The 19338-nt window shown below is 41.1% G+C and overlaps 1 protein-coding gene across 2 annotated transcripts in view; it reads left to right on the top strand.

Moving 5' to 3' along the window:
• Positions 1–1614: 1614 nt before the first annotated feature.
• SHROOM3 (shroom family member 3) overlaps positions 1615–19338 on the top strand; it is a 320350-nt gene continuing 302626 nt past the window's right edge. Inside the window, exon 1 of one of the 2 annotated variants that reach the window (XM_045473673.1) lies at positions 1615–2252. In XM_045473673.1, the coding sequence (XP_045329629.1) occupies positions 2085–2252 (168 nt within the window). In that variant the 5' untranslated portion in view covers positions 1615–2084. The remainder of the gene's footprint in view (positions 2253–19338) is intronic. The other variant, XM_045473672.1, reaches the window with a different exon arrangement.

The raw sequence follows: 19338 nt of genomic DNA, 5'->3' as shown, positions 1-19338 counted from the left end.
TCAGAAAAAAATTATTCATTTACTTAGGAATTTTTTAACGACACACACACACTTTGAATAATCAAGTGAAAAAAAAGCCAGTGTTTCTCCTTTTATTCTTAATTTATGGGTTAAGCTGCGAAAGGAAAGAGCAATAAAAATTACATAAATTACTATTAAGAATCAGACAATATTTACATATACTTTCACTTGGTATGCTTTATATTTCCACTAAAATATTATCATTACAGAAAAATGAGATTTTACCATGTTTTTGGTCATGGAGCCCTTCAGATGAAGTTACTGCTGAAAATCAAATAATACTTGTATGTTGTACATTGAATATCACCTGGACTCACTTGCATACTATGTCTGCTTCTCTATTATATTTTCATTAATTATAAGTACACTCAAATTAAATTGGCATCCAAACCCACAGTAATTTTTAACCTCAATTACCAACAAAACTCATATTATCACATACTTTTAAATAGAAAACGTTTTAGCAAACATATCCCTTGGAAAGAATTCTAAATTGTTCTAATAATTTAATGGCTGAACCTCTTTGTAAAATATATAGTTACCTTGCACTGTTCAAATTTTTAATAAAAAGTCATGTTAAATTGTATGTAACATTATTACAAAATTCTATTGACAACCTGAAATTAGAACAGCATTCAGCTGTGAGTACCTACTGCTTGCCAGGCATTAAGAATATTTCTTTTCATTTAAAGAATGGACAATAGTCTTGGAGTAGATAACAATTAAAATGTAGAAGAAAGCCTGCTTCCTATTTGTTTTGAGTCAAGCAAGCAGAAATTTGATTGGAGAGTCAAATTTCAAGCTGAGAAGCTGGTCATGTATTACACTTGGTATTTTCTTCTAACGAAAAAAATAAAGCCCTCGTGCCACCACCTTGACGCTTAAATGTTTACCGAAACTGCTTCAGGCACTGCTTCTCAAACTTGGCTGCACAGCGGAATTGCCCAGAGTTTTAAAAAATGCCAATGCCTGTGTCTCACCCCCAGGGATTCCGCTTTAATTGGTACAAGGTGGGAGCTATTCTATGTAATTACTCCTTGGTAATTAGCCATCTGTATGGTATTTTTAACTTTCTACGTTTTATCAGCTGTGCGACTGTTTGGATTGGTCAAGTTTTTGTGCTGAACCGAATTCTGCATGGCAGGGCTCACTGTGCAGAAAGGTTGCAGTGGCTCTATTTGCCTTAATCCACTTTCCTCTCACTTCCTTGCTCTTTCACGCAGAGGAGGCAAGTGGCTGCTGTGGCAGCAGCAGTGGCTGATCATCATTGAAAATACCAAAGAAAAGAACTCAGCCGCCTCCTGGATATTTTTTTCCACTGGGGATTAACTTGCCATGCTTTTTTCATTTTTCCGTCCATCCTGTAAAAACTTTTTTTTTTTTTTTTTTTTTTTTTTTTTGCAAGAAGCAAACCATGATCTTATAGCTGAAAAACATAAGCAAAAAGTTTTAGCACAGCTCTGTCTCTTGGGGACAAGTTAGAAAATTCTCAAGCCAGCAGAAGCATAGTAAGTGCTTTCTTTCTTTTAAAGCTACTTCTAGGGGGAGAGGGGAGGCTATTGTAATGGTAAATTTCACTCGGAGAGGAAGAAAGGGTTGATAATCAATCAAAAATTAGGTATTTGTTTGAGTTTTTGCAATTCTCTCTGGAGAATTTGATTTTGAATTTTCTCTGGAAAACGTACAGAAAAAGTTTTGGGGTGTGTGCATGCGAAATTAAAGCCGTCTTGGGAGTAACACAGAAAGAAGTTTTTTGTTTTTTGTTTTTTGTTTTTTTTGAACAGAGTGGGGAGATATAGAGCACTGGGGGGCTTCAGTGAGATCCCGGGATCCCAGGAGGAGAATTTACATTCAGAAATGTTGGAGTGAAAAGTCCTCCTGGTTCAGCATCTTGGACTTAAGTTCAGAAGAACATTTTACATCTCAAAGAATTTGTTTCTCAAAACCTCTTTATTTTGGCCGGCGAGTATCATGAAGGATGGGATGAGGTGTTGTGAATAGAAGCACTACTCTGAATCTGCTTCAGGCATTTAAAATTTAACTCCAGGGATCATGTGTTGGGCATGATGAAGGCCACAGAGAACCTGGATAAGACTACTGCCGTACTGAACCCCAACAGGACCCCCAAGGGCAGGTACATTTATCTGGAAGCGTTCCTGCAGGGAGGAGCTCCCTGGGGCTTTACTTTGAAAGGTGGCCTGGAGCACGGAGAACCATTAATCATCTCTAAGGTATGTTTCTTTTTACAAAAAGAATATTACAATGTAATATTACAGTATTACAATATTACAATATTGTCTTTATTCATATGACTTTTTCAACCTTAAAACTTCTGTCAGGTCTGTCAGAAATGCCACCATCGTGCAGAGGATTGCCTGAATGTTGCTTACTTTGCTGTTTCCTACCTTTCAGATTATAACTGGAAATATATCTCATTGGCTTGGTGTTTGAAAGAAAAAAATGTGTCTAGCTCATTTAGTCTGCGAAATCCTGGGGGAAAAATGTGCTTGCTCAATGGATAATCTCTTTTTGTGAATGAAATAGTGTAAAAGCAGCTACCACATGATCTTTTCAGTTATAAATCAGATTAAAGATTAACAACGTGGTGAAGGTGGTGGCATGATATATGTTTATGAATGTGTGCTTTATTTAGCCTATGGCTAGAAAAATATCTGCTCTTTCTCCGTCACATGAACATATCTAGCATTCCAGAATACTTTAGAATTTGTTTATAATTCTGGAATAACTGATTACATAAATATTATTTATTCCTTTTTGCACACTCAGGAGAATTAAATCAACTTTCAGTATAGATCAAACACAAAACACCATTTCTGCCTCTTTTATTTATCTATGTATTTATTTAAACCAGTTTTTAAATCTTAGTCATCTATGACATGCCTCACTTCTTTATTTATCTTTGGTACGATCAGGTATTCCCACTGAATTAATCCTTTTTATGTGTTAGGCTTAGTATGTCTGCTTTTCTCATCAGCTACATAGATCGAGAGAGAACAGAAGTTTCTTTTAATATTTCAGAATATTAACAGTCTAAAACAATAGAACCTAAACGCTTTTCACACATTATGCATTACTTAGAAACGTTTACAATTGAGGGGAAAAGTTTTTAGGTTGAGGGTGGGAAAGGGATCAATAGGCATTTCGCCTGAACTTTGCTATCCATTTAAGGTTAGTTTTCATATACCCAAAAGCATGTGTTTTGAGCGAGACAGAAATGATTCTTACTGTGAATGAGCCGATGGGATCCAGGTTTCCAGCAGTCAAGACTGTGCAGGATACCATCTTAAGGTTTGTGACTTTTCTTTATCTTTTCTAAGAAAACAAAAGATATGTATGCATATGTGTATCAGTTAGGGGGCATCCAGCTCTAAGTAACTGACACCTGATTTACAGTGGCCTAAGTAGTAAATTGGGGTGTGTTTTTCCCATATTGCAAGAAGTCTGAAAGTAGGCTGTCCTCGCTAGGAGCCACAGCTCAATCATGTCTACATGGACTTCAGTTATCTCTCCAACTCTGCCATCATCTTGGCTTTTGTCCTCATGGTTACATGATGGATGCCACACCTCCAGTGTTGCATCTTTATTCTGGGCAGGGTTTTGGCTTGTTGTTTGCAAAGGGACACCCTCCATTAACTTACATCTCATTGACCAGAACTGTGCCACGGACCTGTGCTCAGATCAATTACTGGCCGAGGGGCCTGAGATTATCATGACTGGTTTAGACCAGTGAGGATTTCTTTCCTGGGCTCTTTAATAAGAACCTCCCTTTCCTGATGTCGAGGAATCTCTGTCCACTATTTGAATAAGTTGGGGTTCTCTTTTCAAGAGGAAGGAGGAAATGGGTGCTAGGTAGACAGCTGAGAATGTCTGCCAGAAATGTACATACGCTGCATTTAGAATTCTGGTTGTATACCCAATTTCCCTTGCCTCATGTGATGAGATATTATGTATCCATACACTGGAATACAGTTTGCTGTAGGACAACCTAATGCTACCACTAACGAGCCACTCCTCTGAGGCTCCATTTAATCTGCAGAATGGGGGTGTACTATTATCTCCCTTCTTGGAATGTATGGAGATTAGATGAGACTATTTATTCCTTTATGATTTTATTTTCAAGTAATCTCTACACCCAATGTGGGTCTCAAACCCACAACCCTGAGATCAAGAGTCGTGGGCTCTACCAACTGAGCCAGCCAGGCTCCCAGAGACCATCTAGAGCAATTAGCATAGTGCGGGGTACACAAAGGAGCTCAAAAACTCAGCAAAGACCATGGCTATTGCTTTTTATTATTCTAGGGACATTGGTACCAGGATACAGATTTGGCTGCTGTGCAAAGATCCAAAATAACAATAGCTTAAATGACATAGGAGCTTCTGTTGCTCTCACCTAACAATCTGAGCATAAGCCAAACTGAAAGATGGTTGCATGATGTCACAGACCCAAGTTCCTCCTACTTCTCTTACTTCCATCCTTGAAGTGATGTCCTATCTGCAGGGTCCCAGGTGACTTGCCACAACATCTGCTTTCCAGTCATTAAGAAGTGGAAAAAAGACGGGCGCCTGGGTGGCTCAGTCGGTTAAGTGTCCGACTTCAGATCAGGTCATGATCTCATGGTTCATGGGTTTGAGCATTGGGCCCTGTGCTAACAACTCAAAGCCTGGAAGCTGCTTCAGATTCCGTGTCTCCCTTTCTCTCTGCCCCTCTCCCACTTGTGCTCTGTATCTTTCTCTCTCTCAAAAATAAATAAACTTAAAAAAAATTTTTTTAAATAAAAAAGAAGTGGCAAAAGGAGACGGAGAGGGTAATCTCTTTCCTTTCAAGGGTATAATCTGGGGCAAAATGCTCTGTCCAGTATGGTAGCCACAGCCACATACAGCTACTTCCGTTTCAATTAAAAGTAAAATGAAATAAAATTTAAAATTCTGTTCCTCATCTGCACTAGCCACATTTCAAGTGTCACATTTCTTCGAAGCTCTTGTCTCTTTGGCAAACTGATTCATTCAAGCTCCATTTCTTCCTCTCTCTGAAGTGTTCTTGATTTCATCAAGCTGAGTTAGGTGGTCTCTCTTCTATACTCTTAGAACATGCACATAGCATATGAAATCACAATTTTTTTAGTTAGGTTGATTGTCTTCTCAGAAGTGTGAGAGCTTCTTTAGGGCAGGGACTGTTTTCATTCCTGCCACATCTAATGTGGGTAGCCCGGGTACACAAATATTTGTTGAGTAAATGAAAGGATGTGGGCTATGTCTTATTCATCTTGCATTTCCAGGATCTGCCAGAGTACCTGGCACAGAGAATGTGCTCAGTAACTGCTACGGCATTATAAGCAAAGATGAATCAGAGCAGTAGGCAGGGGGAGGCGGGGAGGTAGAGTTCCATGAAATGAGGATGCCTGCCAGATCTCCAAGATGGAGCATGTATTGGTTTCCCATTGCTGCTGTAAAAACTACCACAATCTTAGCGGCTTAAACCAACACAGAGATACCATCTTATAGTTCTATAGGTCAGAAGTTAGCACAGGTCTCTAACACAGATCTAGCACTGGGTATTAATAAGACTGTGGGACCAGGGCTCTAGCAGAGAATCTATTTCCTTGCCCTTTTTAGCTTCTGGAGGCCGCCCACATTCCCTGGTGCCCAGTCCCCTTCCTCCATTTGCAAAGCCCATAATAGCAGGCTAAGTCCCTCCCACATTGCGTTACTCTGATCTCTAACTTCTGCCTCCCTTTTCCTATGTTATTTTATGTTTTGTTTTATTGTTTTCTATAAGTAGGTTCTGTGTACAACATGGAGCCCAGTGTGGGACTTGAACTCACCACCCTGAGATCAAGACTTGAGCTGATATTAAGAATCGAATACTTAGCCAACTGAGCCATCCAGGTGCCCCTCTTCCAATTTGAAAGGCCCTTGAGAGTACATTGGGCCCACTAAGATAATCTCCCTAAGGTCAGCTGAGTAACAACCTTCATTCCATCTGCAAACTTCATTCCCCTTAGCCATATAATCTAATGTATTCACAGTTTCCAGGGATTGGAACGTGGATGTCTTTGCAGGAAGAGGGTTTTATTTTGCCTGTAATGTGAGCATTTGAGCATTGATGAAAGTCCATATAAGTTAAGACTGTACCAGAGTTGAGACTAAAGTGAAATTTAGTGGCTGATCGTGCATATCCCATATCTTCTTTCTAGAATGGTAAAAAAAACGCACACCAGCTCGTACATTGGCATCCAGATGTCCACTATTCCCTCAAGGTCAGGTGACGCCCATGATAGGGGAAGGGAAAGGATCGTACACCTCGAATCATACATGCAAAAGGCACGTACACTTATACAAAAGCAATTATAAGCTGCCAGGTATGGATAACAATACAGTGAATGAAGAATTATTTTTCTTTAGGTACAAATGAGACAGGCGAATGAATGGGGAAAAGGAAATATAAAAGGGTGGCGATAAAAGAAATCATTTTCAAATCTTTTTCTTTGAGATTTGCTGTCCTTGAAAAGGAAAGGCGGGGTTGAGGAAAGAGCCTCGGTAATCTGTGAACTTCAAAAAGAAAGGGCAACTTTCTTTTAGTAGTGATTGTATGTGGAAGCTCAAGTAATTCAATAGATCAGGAAGTTGGCAGCATGATTTTATTATGACTCACTCTGCATTGTGGCTGAAAACAGCAGTCCCACCTGCGGTGGGGTGCACTTGCTCGAGGGCTCAGAAATCAAATAACAAGCGTAACAACAATAAACAGCAACAACAACAACTGATGACACTTGCTGAGTGCTTACTACATGCCAGGCTCTATGCCAAGACATCCACACATATGAACTCATTTAATTTCGACAGCACCATGAGGAAGGTAATAGATTATGCAAATTTATACACGACAAACCGAGACATGGTATTTGAGTCACTTTCTGCAGCTCTCACAGCTAGTCAGTCATAGAATTGGAATTTGAATCCAGGCGTTCTGGTTCCCCAGAATCTAATGCACTGAACATTGGGCCATTTAGTCACCATTGCCTACCAAGTATTTGGCTCTGTCTAGATTCTGGAGCCATTATTTGGGTAAAATATGGGATTCATCTTTTGTTATGTATGGTTTAAAATTTATTAGAGGTGGGCACCGGGGTGGCTAAGTCCTTAAGCATCTGACTTCTGCTCAGGTCATGATCTCACGGTTTGTGAGTTCAAGTCCCACATCGGGTGAGCTCGAGCCCCTGCTTCGGGTGAGTCCCACTTCTCTCTCTCTCCCTCTCCCCTTCTCCCCCTCTCCCCCTCCGGGAATTCTCTTTCTCTCTCTGCCCCTGGTTCACTTGTGTCCCCCCCTCTCAAAACAAACAAACAAACAAACAAACAAACATTTAAAAATAAAATTTGTTAGAGGAAAACAGTTTTTTCCCCCCAAAAAACCTTAGCCTGTAAGTACCATAAAATAGGTGACTGCTGCTTAAGCAACGCTTTTAAAGCAGTTCTACACCTATAGAAGGAGGGGCCGCTTAAGAGTTCTTGGCAAGTATCTTTGTGGTGTCTTCACCTAGAGAGGCACCTTTTAGTGCTCTTCAAACATGGCCTTCTGAATAAGACGTTGTTCCAGGCCTCTTATGTCTCTTATGTTACCAACATTCAGAACATATATTCCTGATTCCTGCTCCCCTGGGCAATGAATTTGCTTTAGCTGGACTCTCTTTGTGTATAAATCCTGTGGTTCCAGGACGCTTGGGTGGCTCAGTCGGTTAAGCATCTGACTCTTGGTTTTGGCTCATGTCATGATCTCCCAGTTCATGGGATTGAGCCCCGTGTTGGGCTCTGCACAGGCAGCACGAAGCCTGCTTGGGATTCTCTTCCTCCCTCTTCTGTGCCCCTACCCCACTCATGCTCCCCCCCCCTCCCGCTCTCTCTCTCAAAATAAATAAATAAACTTTAAAAAATCCTGTGGTTCCATCTTCTACACCCTCACCTTCTCTGAAACCCCTTCTGCTTATAACACCATCATCTTCTTGCTCGCAATCTAAAACACGGCCTTCCTCTAGGCCTTGTCTACCAAGGCTCAGCTCATGGACACTATCGTATTCCCAACTTCCCATTCTTTCTCTGTAGGTGGGCATGTTTTTTATGTGAAGTCAGAGACATCCTTGAACATGGTTCCCCAAGCTTCCTGTTGGCTAACACTACTCAGATTTTTAAATGGAGTCTCTCACTGTGTTCTTCTAGCCTTAGAGATTTGATCTAATCCCTAAGCCCTCTTTACTATTCCTCCTCTGGAGAGAATTATCCAAAGCATCCCAATCAACCTGCCATTTTAAAGTGAATGAACTGCTTTACTGCACTGCGAGGAAACTTGGAAATACCAATAGTCCATGGTTAGGAAATTACTCATTTGAAACATAATTAAATTGGATGATCATGTTGAGATTTCCTCATTTCTGGATTTTCTCTATCAATCTATCTAGATTCAGTATTTTCCAACCTTCTGGCTTCCTTAGTGCCCCTCAGTTTCAACACACCAGCATCAACCATACTATCTCTTGGCCCATCTCTTCCCACTAAAACAGTTTTACTAGTTTTTCAGCCATGGCCCCTGAGTTCAATTTGAAGTAGATGTCTAGGCAGTCCCCCAAGTCCTTGGGCTGGTTGATTTAGTTCACCCCAAAGTCATCCCTTTGATTTCTTTCCAAGTACCGAGCTAGGTCAGCTTGCTATCAACCTTTTAACACAGCCAGTTCTTTCTGAGTTTCTTTCCTTACTGTTCTTGCTTTTGCCTTTAAGATCCTTTGCCTTTCTGCTAGGGCAGCCTCTTCTCTCTGCTGTCCTTAAACAATTTGTTTGTTCCCTCAAATCCACCCCTGTCCTGCATTTGTACGAATTCCTCCTTCCTCTCATCTTTCCAACACCTCTATTCACATTATCTTCAGATACAGGTAGTTGTTTGCATTTGGCTTCTTGCCAATATATTATAATCTCTTTAAAGCCAAATGAGGTTTACTCATGCTGTGTATCCTGTTTTTCTAGCAAAATATTTCCCATTTCACATACGACAAATGTTTAATGAATGTGAAATGATTTATAGGATCTTAGAGCTACAAAGAATCTAAGCAATCATTTAATCCAACTTCCTCATTACATAGAAAACTGAGACTCAGCAAAGTTCATTTATTTGCCAAGATGGTTACTGCCTTAGCAAAAAAAACCTGTGTGTGTGTGCGTGTGTGTGTGTATAAAGCTCGCTAGTGAGGGAATATGTGGTTTCTGGTTGTGCCATTTGTACTTTCCAATGAATCCTAGCTCCTGTTAGACTATTAACTTCTAGAAGCTAAGGATGTTTCCCCCTCCTTCTCTTCCTCCCTTCCTCTTCTCTTCCTTCTTTCTTTTCTTTCTGTTATCCACAGTGCTCAAATTATGCATATCAATGATGAAAATGAAAATATATTAATGGATGAAGAGGAAGATAAATGAATATTAAAGAGGATCTTCTTTAAAAATCTTTGTTAGAAAGATGTGCAAACAAGGTCCTAGAAAAACCTCTTGAAAAATAAGGCAAGTACGTTGAGCTTGAGTCTTCATTTAATGATGCCTATACTTAATGTCTGGCAAATGTTAGTTGAGTTGAATTAGATTGGAAAAAAGAAATTCATGGTTTTATTGAATTTTTTAGAAATTACCTAATTTAGGAATTGCTTAAAGTGTTATGTCCTTTTTTGTCACAAACTATGCTTGTGATCCCATCAATGTTGCTGGAAATAACCTTTATTCAAGTAGCACGCTGAGGGGGTATGCCAAATGGATATTAGCAAGAATTCTGCTTTCTTTAAAAGCTAATAGGTTCTCAAGGCATTGCTTTCTATGCAGGGAACACAACTTAAGAAATATTTGTCTCATTTTAATGAACCCACAATGTGACTGGAGACACATAATGAGAGACTTTCTATTCATCTTTGAAAAAAACAAAACCCCAAAGAATAGTCTGGGTATTAACTAACCCGTAGACCGATTTTTCCACATCTCTCCCTTTGATGTACTTCCAAGCAGTGAACATCTTGATCCAAAGAACTGCAGAGTTGGTGTTCTCCCTGGTCCATCCATCTCTCATGCTCTGACATCCCAGCCCCTTCTCAATGAAATGAAGCGAGGCCAAGTTTCTCTGCCCAAAGAACTGTTTCCCCCCAATCTTCTAATGACTTTCCCCACAAAAGATAACTTGTGTATCTTGATCCACTGAATGGAAGGGACAATTCTTTCCTGCCTTCAGAGGAGGCTTGTCTAACTTGGCAGACTGATGTGCAGAACACTCTGTCCTGGGCATCTGAGCCTGAATTTGCTCTTACGTCAACTGCATTTTTTCATTCCTCAGCCATCCACACATCTATTCATTATATCCTTCTCCATTTTGAACTGCATTTTATCTTAGAGATTTATGAGATTTATCTAAAGTCTTTATTTTTAAATGCTCTTTGGTATGTTTGTATTGATTTGGGGTTATGATTTAGTTATCTTTTTCGCCCCCCATTTTAGGCAAGGCTGTCCAGTGTAGCACAAGACACATTACAGACTATGTAGGGCTTGGAGTAAAAATGTCTGTTTCATTTCTACCATAGTCTCCATTGGCTATGTGACCATGGGAGTAACTTAGCTTTCTTGGGCCTCAGTTTCCTCATCTTTAAAAGTGAAATATCCTAACTAGTGGAGTTGTTATAAGTACCCAATGGATTAGGTTAAAAAAAAACAACACAGTGTTTGGAAAAGACAAAACACAATCCAGAGTTTAGTTACGATACGATGATATGGACTGGTGGGAGAATAGTAGGTATCAAACAGAAGTTAGCAACCCACACAACAATGATGACATCTGACTGATTTCTGTATCACAGCAGCACTTGCTATCTCTCACTGAAACACTGAACAGATAATTCTTGGCTCTCATGGAGCTTATATTCCAGTAGAAAGAGAGTGGCAATAGATTGGTTGGTAAGTGTCATTAAAAAACAAACAATATGATGGGTCCCAGAATGGTAGTGTTTGTGGGGTAGAGGTATGAGAAGCAGGGCTCACTTTAAATAGATGACCAGAGAAGAGTTTTCTGATAAGATCACATCTGAGCTAAGATCTGATAGATGGGAAACATGAAATCAGACATGCAAAGAGCTTTATAAGTGCGGCTAGGCAGGAGAGTCTTGGAATGTTCAAAACAAAAATAAAGTCAGTGTTACTGGATTGTAGTAAGTGTCTTACTCTGTTCAGACTGCTGTAACAGAGTACCATAGTCAGAGGGCTTGAAAAACAACAGAAATTTATTTCTCACAGTTTGGGAGACTGAAAAGTCCAAGATCAAGGTGCCTGAAGATTTGGTATCTTGCGAGGGTCCATGGATGCCTGTCTTCTCACTGTGTCCTTAGATGGCAGAAGGGTGAGGGAGCTTTCTGCAGTCTCTTATAAGGTCAAGACTCTCACTCATGAAGGCTCCACTCTCATGACTTAATCACCTCCAAAGTTCGAAAACTCCTAATATTATCACCTTGGGGGAATAGGTTTCAACATATGAATTGAATGTTGCCTGGAGCCTGATACCTGTCAATGTTCCTCTCAGAGTGCTCTCAGCTGCATACAGGCAGGCCGCCAGAGGACCTGCAGTCTCACTGGGGAAATTAGACGAATGCAATGCTCGAGATATTCTAATCTTTTTTTTTTACATTTATTTATTTTTGAGAGACAGAGTGAGACCAAGTGAGAGCGGGGGAGAGGCAAAGAGAGAGGGAAACACAGGATCAGAAGCAGGCTCCAGGCTCTGAGCTGTCAGCACAGAGCCCGATGCAGGGCTTGAACCCACAGACTGTGAGATCATGACCTGAGCCGAAGTCAATCGCTTAACCGACTGAGCCACCCGGCACCCCACGAATGCTCGAGACATTCTAAGACACTTTTGCAACAATTGTAACACGATCGTAAAACAACCAATATTTAAAATTATGTGCCCCCCTAGCCCCATACAGGGTGGGGGGCACATAATCAGTCTATAGAAGTAAGCAAGAGAGAGAGAGGTATGATATGAAAATGGAAAGTCAGGGGTCAGATCATAACAGATCCTATAGGTTGTGGGAAGGATGCTGGACTGGGTTTCAGTACAGATGTGAGGATACATCACATCACGAGTCTTTCTGTACTTATGGTGAGCCAGACTAATGGTGTGTATTTAAACTCTGGGAGATTTTTAGTGCTGGTTCTTAAAGTCACCTTCTCTTTTCTCCCTCCTATGAATTTCTAAGGCACTTCTTGGGTCTACAACAGGGTAGGGCCTTCCAAAAGACAACTATCAAAATTTATTATAATTTATGGAGTGATATACAAATAAATGGTAAATATTCTTCTTTTGATTAGTTGAGAGAAGGTTATCTGTCTCGTAACTGTTCACCTCTTGGGTTATTTATCACTTCAAGGCAACAAGGTCTACTGGGATTGCTTTTGCCATAGTAATGACTAACTTTGCTGAGGTCCTTCCTGCTCTATAATAGGCATGCTATCTCACATAAGTTTCACAAAACTCTGTGAGGTAGAGGTTCTGTTATTACTTCCATTTTATAGATAAACTGGAGGCTGGCTTAATTAAGATCATAAAATTAGGTGCTAATCTAAGACTGTTTAAACTGTAAGCCCGAAAAATACCTTTGAAAGTAAAAGCTCCATTGTCATTTTGGCGTTCCAAAGAATGCTTCCATCTATTCATCCCAAGTCACGATAAACTGGTAGAAAGAGTGGGATGTATGAACTGTGGGAAAAAGCCAGGCATCTTGAAGATAGCTTGTACTATGACATGAGGAACATACCTGACATGTCAACCTCAGGAATTAAATTGGACTCCCACATCTTCCCACACCCTGCTTCCTGCCTTTCACTTCTGCAAGGTTCTAGTCTTGGTCTCAGTTCTCCTCTCTGATTGCTGTTTGTCTTAAAATTTTTTTAAATGTTTATTTATTTTTGAGAGAGACAGAGAGAGACAGACAGACAGACAGAATGCTAGTGGGGGAGGGGCAGAGAGACAGGGAGACACAGAATGTGAAGCAGGCTCCAGGCTCTGAGCTGTCAGCACGGAGCCCGACATGGGGCTTGAACCCATGAACTGTGAGACAACTGAGTCGAAGTCGGACGCTTAACCTACTGAGCCGCCCAGGCACCCCTCTGATTGTTGTTTTTCTTTTTCTTTTTTTTTTTTTCAACGTTTATTTATTTTTGGGACAGAGAGAGACAGAGCATGAACGGGGGAGGGGCAGAGAGAGAGGGAGACACAGAACCGGAAACAGGCTCCAGGCTCTGAGCCATCAGCCCAGAGCCTGACGCGGGGCTCGAACTCATGGACCGCGAGATCGTGACCTGGCCGAAGTCGGACGCTTAACCGACTGCGCCACCCAGGCGCCCCTGATTGTTGTTTTTCAACTGGGATTTTGTTGAGTTTCATCTTAACATATAGTCATCAACAGTACCTTTGTTTCTCTATCATGTCCTGTCTTCTCAGTTGACTTAAACTCCTACTCCCCACCAGCCTAAACCCGAGGGTTTATCTCTTGGATTGGATACATCCCATCACCTGGATAGGCCACGAGAAATAAAACCTTAACTCTCAAATCAGGCCAGTTACCCAAGAAGAAACACTGACTGACTAAATAAATATTAAGCAGTCTAAAGCTAACAGGGGCTGGATGCAGTTAGTACAGGGGATCAGGCTTGAGGTTCATACTGATAGAGACTGATTTTCCGGGGTACTTCAAGTTCGTGCATTCCAACATGGTGAAGAGATCAGCACCACAACAGTGTTTCACGGAGGAGTGTCCATTGTACCAACCTTTATTTTGTTTGTCCCTTTCTAGCTCTGGCTTACCTTATAACATAAATAAACGACTGTGTATTTGTACATCACTCCATAATCTCCACTGCTCTTCCGGCTGAGTCTACTACTTAGCTGACTCTCTCCATGGCTAACCTGCCTGCTCCCATTAGTCCCATTAGTACCCACACTTCCTGAAAGGCAGACTTTCTGGCTCTCCTAACAGTATGTTTACTTGGCATAATCCTGGGACCTCCACACACAATTGCTCAAAGCCATTGCTGCCTAGTAGGGTCCTAGCTCAACTTGCCTCCTCCCTAACCCATTCTTGGCTCCTGGAAACAGTTTAGACAGATCCTAGAGTTCTAAAGATCTGAAAATGAAAAAGAACTATGACATGAAATTGAAATTAAAACACAGGCAATTTAAATGGAACAAGCATTCCTCAGGTTGGTTGGACTAAAGTGTCTCACACTTTGAGTATCAAATTATATCCTAGACCACACATTTGCTGGAAGGTAGGAAGAAATATTAAACTTCTAGAACTCATCGTCTTACTCCTTTGTTTTGAAAAGTTGTAACTTTTAATGGAGGAAGTTGTATAGGCATAATTTAAGCTTTTATCATCTTGTGTGTTTTATCATCTTGAATAGCTGAGAAGCTCACATTTTTTAGGCCTTGTCCTCAGGGAAACTTGGAAGTGAGCTGCTGGAATTCAGACGCAGGATCTGGCTGGGTTCCAGAAATAAATACACATATTGGGTGTTGAGATAAGATATTAAAGGAATAGGAGAGTGAGTAAATTTTGAGGAATGAGTTTGCAGAAAATACGTGACGTTTTCCTCGTATTCTTTGATTTTTTTGGGGGGCGGGTGGTTGTTTTTCAAATTTTCACCTTTGAGCAGAAGATCGAAAACAAGGCAGCCATTGACCTAAGTATAAGCGGCAAGAAAATAAAAGAATTAGTCTTGTTCTTCAGGATGGCTTTCACGGTTGCCCACTGGTGCTCTTGACTCAACATTTACAACTAAATAAAGTTGCTGGCAGTGTCTTGAGAGAATTGCCATCACAGCTTTCCATACACATGTAAGCCGATGAATTTGACCTTTATGACGACACTGTGGGGTGGACCCTTCCAGTGTGCCCAGGTGTAGGGCAAATTCTGAACCTAGGCCCTCGGAAGTATTGCAGTCACCTTTTCTCTTCATAAAAGAAGGCAAAATAAAGCGGGCAGGACTGCAAGGTAGAAGGAAACGGATACGTAGTAACAATATTTATATTTACTCAGTTCCTGCTGTGGCTCAGATCCTATGTTAGGTTATTTATTATTTTGTAGAATGAGATTTGATTTTACATATGAAAAAAGAGATTCTTCATAAACGATGGAGCCAGAATTTAAAGCTATTTCATGCGTTCACTAACATATTCGGTGCACACAGTGTTTACTGAATGCCTAAAAATATGACAGCATTGGGGAAACAACAGCAAACAAGGTCCCTGCACCCAGAGAGCCTGTGTTCTCGGTTTCATTTTCTACCGCTTGAAGCTGATCCAGTCACTGCCACACCATGTTCCCTCACCTTTCACTTCTGTGTATGTTGGCTTGACTTCCATCTGTCAGCACCCGCATTTCTTGGCTTAAGGACTTTATTTTGCCTCCCCTTTGCCACCTGCTTAAGGACTCTGGGAGCAGCCCTCAGCCCGGGACTGAGTGAGTTGAGTTGACCAACAGCCCAGCTCTCTCATCCATGGGATGGATAACTCTGAGGTGAGTGTTTTCCACCAGCTCCTAGAGTTGCCCTGGCAGAACTGAGCTCCACTGGCTCACGATTGTAGGTGGCTTGATAATGCATCTATATAGACTACCTTCCTTTTCCTGCCTCCCCCATCCACCTCCCTCTCAGTTTTCTTCACTTTCCAGATAAACTAGCACTTGCATTTGAACTCTTGTGTCAGAGTCTGCTTCTGGGGAAAAGCAAACCAAGATTACCACCCTTTAGGGAATGCTTCCTAAGGAAAAGCCAGATCCTAAAGCCTAATGTAGATTTGTTTCCAAAGTCTATGCAGCCGTGGACTTCAAGTCAGAGGACTCCCATGGTATCTGAGAGCTGTGTTTTCTTGGGTGCTAAGACAAAGAGAAATCCACTCTTGGATAGAGTATTTTGTAACTATCTCCTTCATCTTCTGCCCCTTCACAGGACTGACTTTTTCTTTCCCCACTGAATGGGTTGATGAGTCACACTGTTTTTTCACCACTTCTTTTTTTCTGTATCAATCAAGCACCAAGAAAATTTCTCCTCCCACCTGAGAGGACAATCCAGTGTCTTTTTTGTTCTGCAGATTGCTCTATTTTATGGGCTTTATAGGTTAGTGGTTAAGGAAAATGTGCTCCCCTGAGCAGAGTAGACAGAGAAAATATCTGATTCTTTGGGGGGCTCTCTGAACATAGTTTCTTCTCTAGAATTTTACCTACGTTGCTTCTATGCTTCCTCAATTCATACTATAAACATAGCACAAAAAGAAAGTGGGCGCCGTACCAGTTTTTAGTCCAGCATATTTGACGTTATAACATGGCAGTGGTACGAAGTTTGGTACCTAAGCAAGCAATAAAATAGAACGTAATTTTGAATCCATCCCAACCTCAAAAAAACACAATAACTTTCCAGCACTAAAATGTAGTGTTTTCAAGTAACTTGTATCACTGCCAGATTCAATACAAGAAGCTTCTTTTGAAGCTGCTTCCCCTCAATATGAATATTCTTTGACTCACTATGTTGTCCTTGGCCAGTTCCCTTGTTTTTTGCTTGAGTTCACTGAAGACTGACGAGCAGTAGCTTCATGTGACAGCCATTAGTCTGCCTTAAACCCCAGCGCGATCCTGAATGGATGGAATAATGAACAGATTTTATGCAGGACAATTCACGTTGTCAGCTACACGAAATTGGCAGTTCAAGAGAAGCCAGCTATGCTTGCAGTCCCCTCCTTCCTAAATTAATATTTGAATATCATGGTGCAAAAGGCATTGTTCCTTTTTTCAGTTCAAGCATCGTTACAGCAGACTGAACTCTAAATAATAGAGCAATAGAGTTATATTGCAGTAAAAAAAGAGCGAGTGAGGAAGGTATTTGCCTCTCTGTACACGCAGGAATTCACAAGCATTTTTAAAAATTGTGTTTGTGTGGATGTGGGCACAGGGAGGGGCCTTTCATCACCACGAGGGAGGTCTTGGCAAGTCAGCGTTCATTTTAACTTCATGGTGTTGATCGCAGAACACACTGGTGAGTGCCCTGACTGCAGGGAGCCCGCGAGATAGCAAAGAGATTCAGAAAGTGGTGCAGAGGAAAAATGACCTCCCATCTTCCCATCTCTCAAGCAGGGGAAAAGTCCTTCTTAGTCAAAATTCCTTGGCTTGTCCTATTCACGCTGTCATTTCACGGAGGTTAAAAATACACCTTTCGATCCGTTGCTGAGAATGTACAGTGGTGCAGGCACTTTGGAAAAACATACGGCAGTTTTTGGAAATGTTAAACGCAAGAGTTATCTTTCACCCAACAATTAGACCTCCAAGTAGACGCTCGGGAGAAAGGAAAACACGTCTGTAAAAACATTCTCAAATGTTCACGGCCGCACTGTTTACAATAGTCACAAAGTGGAAAAAATCCAAATATCCATCAACTGAATAAACAAAATATGATATAGCTCTATAATGGAATACTATTTGTGAGAAAAAGGAACTGAATACGGATAGATGTTACAACATTGATTAACCTCAAAACTGTTTTGCTCAGGGGGCACCTGGGTGGCTCAGTCGGTTAAGGGTCCAACTTTGGCTAGGGTCACAATCTCACGGTTTGTGGGTTCGGGCCCCGCTCGGGCTCTGTGCTGATAGCTGGGAACCTGGAGCCTGCTTCAGATTTGCCCCTCCCCTGCTCATGCTCTGTCTGTCTGTCTCTCTCTCTCAAAAATAAATACACATTAAAAATTTTTTAAAAAATATTATGCTCAGTTAAAGAAGCCAGATACACTCAAAAAATACCCATATTATGCAATTTCATTTATATGAGACATTCAAAGAAGGCAAATATATAGAGACAGAGTAAACGAATGGTTGTGTGAGGCTAGAGATGGGAATACAGAGTGACTATAAATGGGTACAAAGTTTCTTTCTGAAGTCATGGAAATATTCTGAGAGTAGATGACAGTGATGATTGCATAACTCTTTATTAAAAAATCACTGAATTGTAAGGAAAAAGCCATTTTTCTCCTGGTAATAAAAATGAGAAGGAACATAAAAGAGAAAGATAGAAAGTAAGTAAGAATCATAAAGTAGATTATCACTCACCATGTCAAGTCTTCAGTATTGACTGAATTAACTGAAATTTAAAGTAGTAGAGGAAGATGACCAAAATGAAGGCCTAAAAAGTGTATAGCAGAGTCCTAATTACTTAAAGGAACAGGACAATCTAAAAAGTTGTTCATGAGTCAATTTAGGGAATGACAAAGAATAGGCCACATTCAGAAGACCGAGGCAGTGCATTCTAGGATTTTCTCTGAAGGAAGAATTGAAGAATGCCTTTCTCATTGTCAGATATCAGGATTAAAAAAAATTTTTTTTTAATGTGTATTTATTTTTGAAGGAGAGACAGAGAGAGACAGAGCATGGGCAGGGGAGGGGCAGAGAGAGAGAGGGAGACACAGAATCCTAAACAGGCTCCGGGCTCTGAGCTGTCAGCACAGAGTCTGACGTGGGGCTTGAACTCACAAACCCTGAGATCAGGACCTGAGCTGAAGTTGGACGCTTAACCGACTGAGCCACCCAGGCACCCCAGATGTTGGGATTTTAAATCTCTATGTTCAATTCTGCCCGTGTTTTGTGTACTGTGTGTCTTTGGAGGAATTAAAGTGCAGTGCCCTGGGAAAGTAAAATAATGTAAAATATGAAAATTTTTGCTAAATTACCAAGGATAGAATTTCGTTTGTGGAGTTTGAGGTCACAAAGGCCTTTAACGTTGTAACAAAAACTTGTCGTGTTGCAGAAGAGGAGTGAGGGGTGCTGGCAACTCAAGCTTGAGAAATTCTTATTCACTGAGACTATGGACGTATAGTGAAATCTTACCACATTAGGGTTCATAAAGGTGAATAAGCTGCTAACCTAGTTAGATTATAAAGAAGACAGAGAAGCATCTCACAAGGGCCATCTTACACTTTGCAAAGCTGTGGGGGGGCACGCGCCACCTAAGAGCAGGGGCTTCTTGGTCATTGATGATGCCGCGTTGCTCCTCCGACCGGTGCTGTCTGTCTTGGCTGTCCTCTCTGACTTCTAATGGGGACACTTGACCTGTGGGAGAAGAGGTGGTGGTGGGGGAAGGAAGAGTCTCTCAAAAGTCTACAGAGTCCCCTGCCATCCTCCATTCTAGCACCTGCTGCTCAAAACTTTATCAGCTCCAAGGGATCTACAGTGAATGTTTCCATGTACAATTGCTAAA

The sequence above is a fragment of the Leopardus geoffroyi genome, chromosome B1 (assembly GCF_018350155.1).
Source record: "Leopardus geoffroyi isolate Oge1 chromosome B1, O.geoffroyi_Oge1_pat1.0, whole genome shotgun sequence".
In the NCBI taxonomy this organism is placed as follows: Eukaryota; Metazoa; Chordata; class Mammalia; order Carnivora; family Felidae; genus Leopardus; species Leopardus geoffroyi.
Note: the sequence above shows the minus strand (reverse complement) of the source record. Positions and strands in the feature narration are given on the sequence as shown.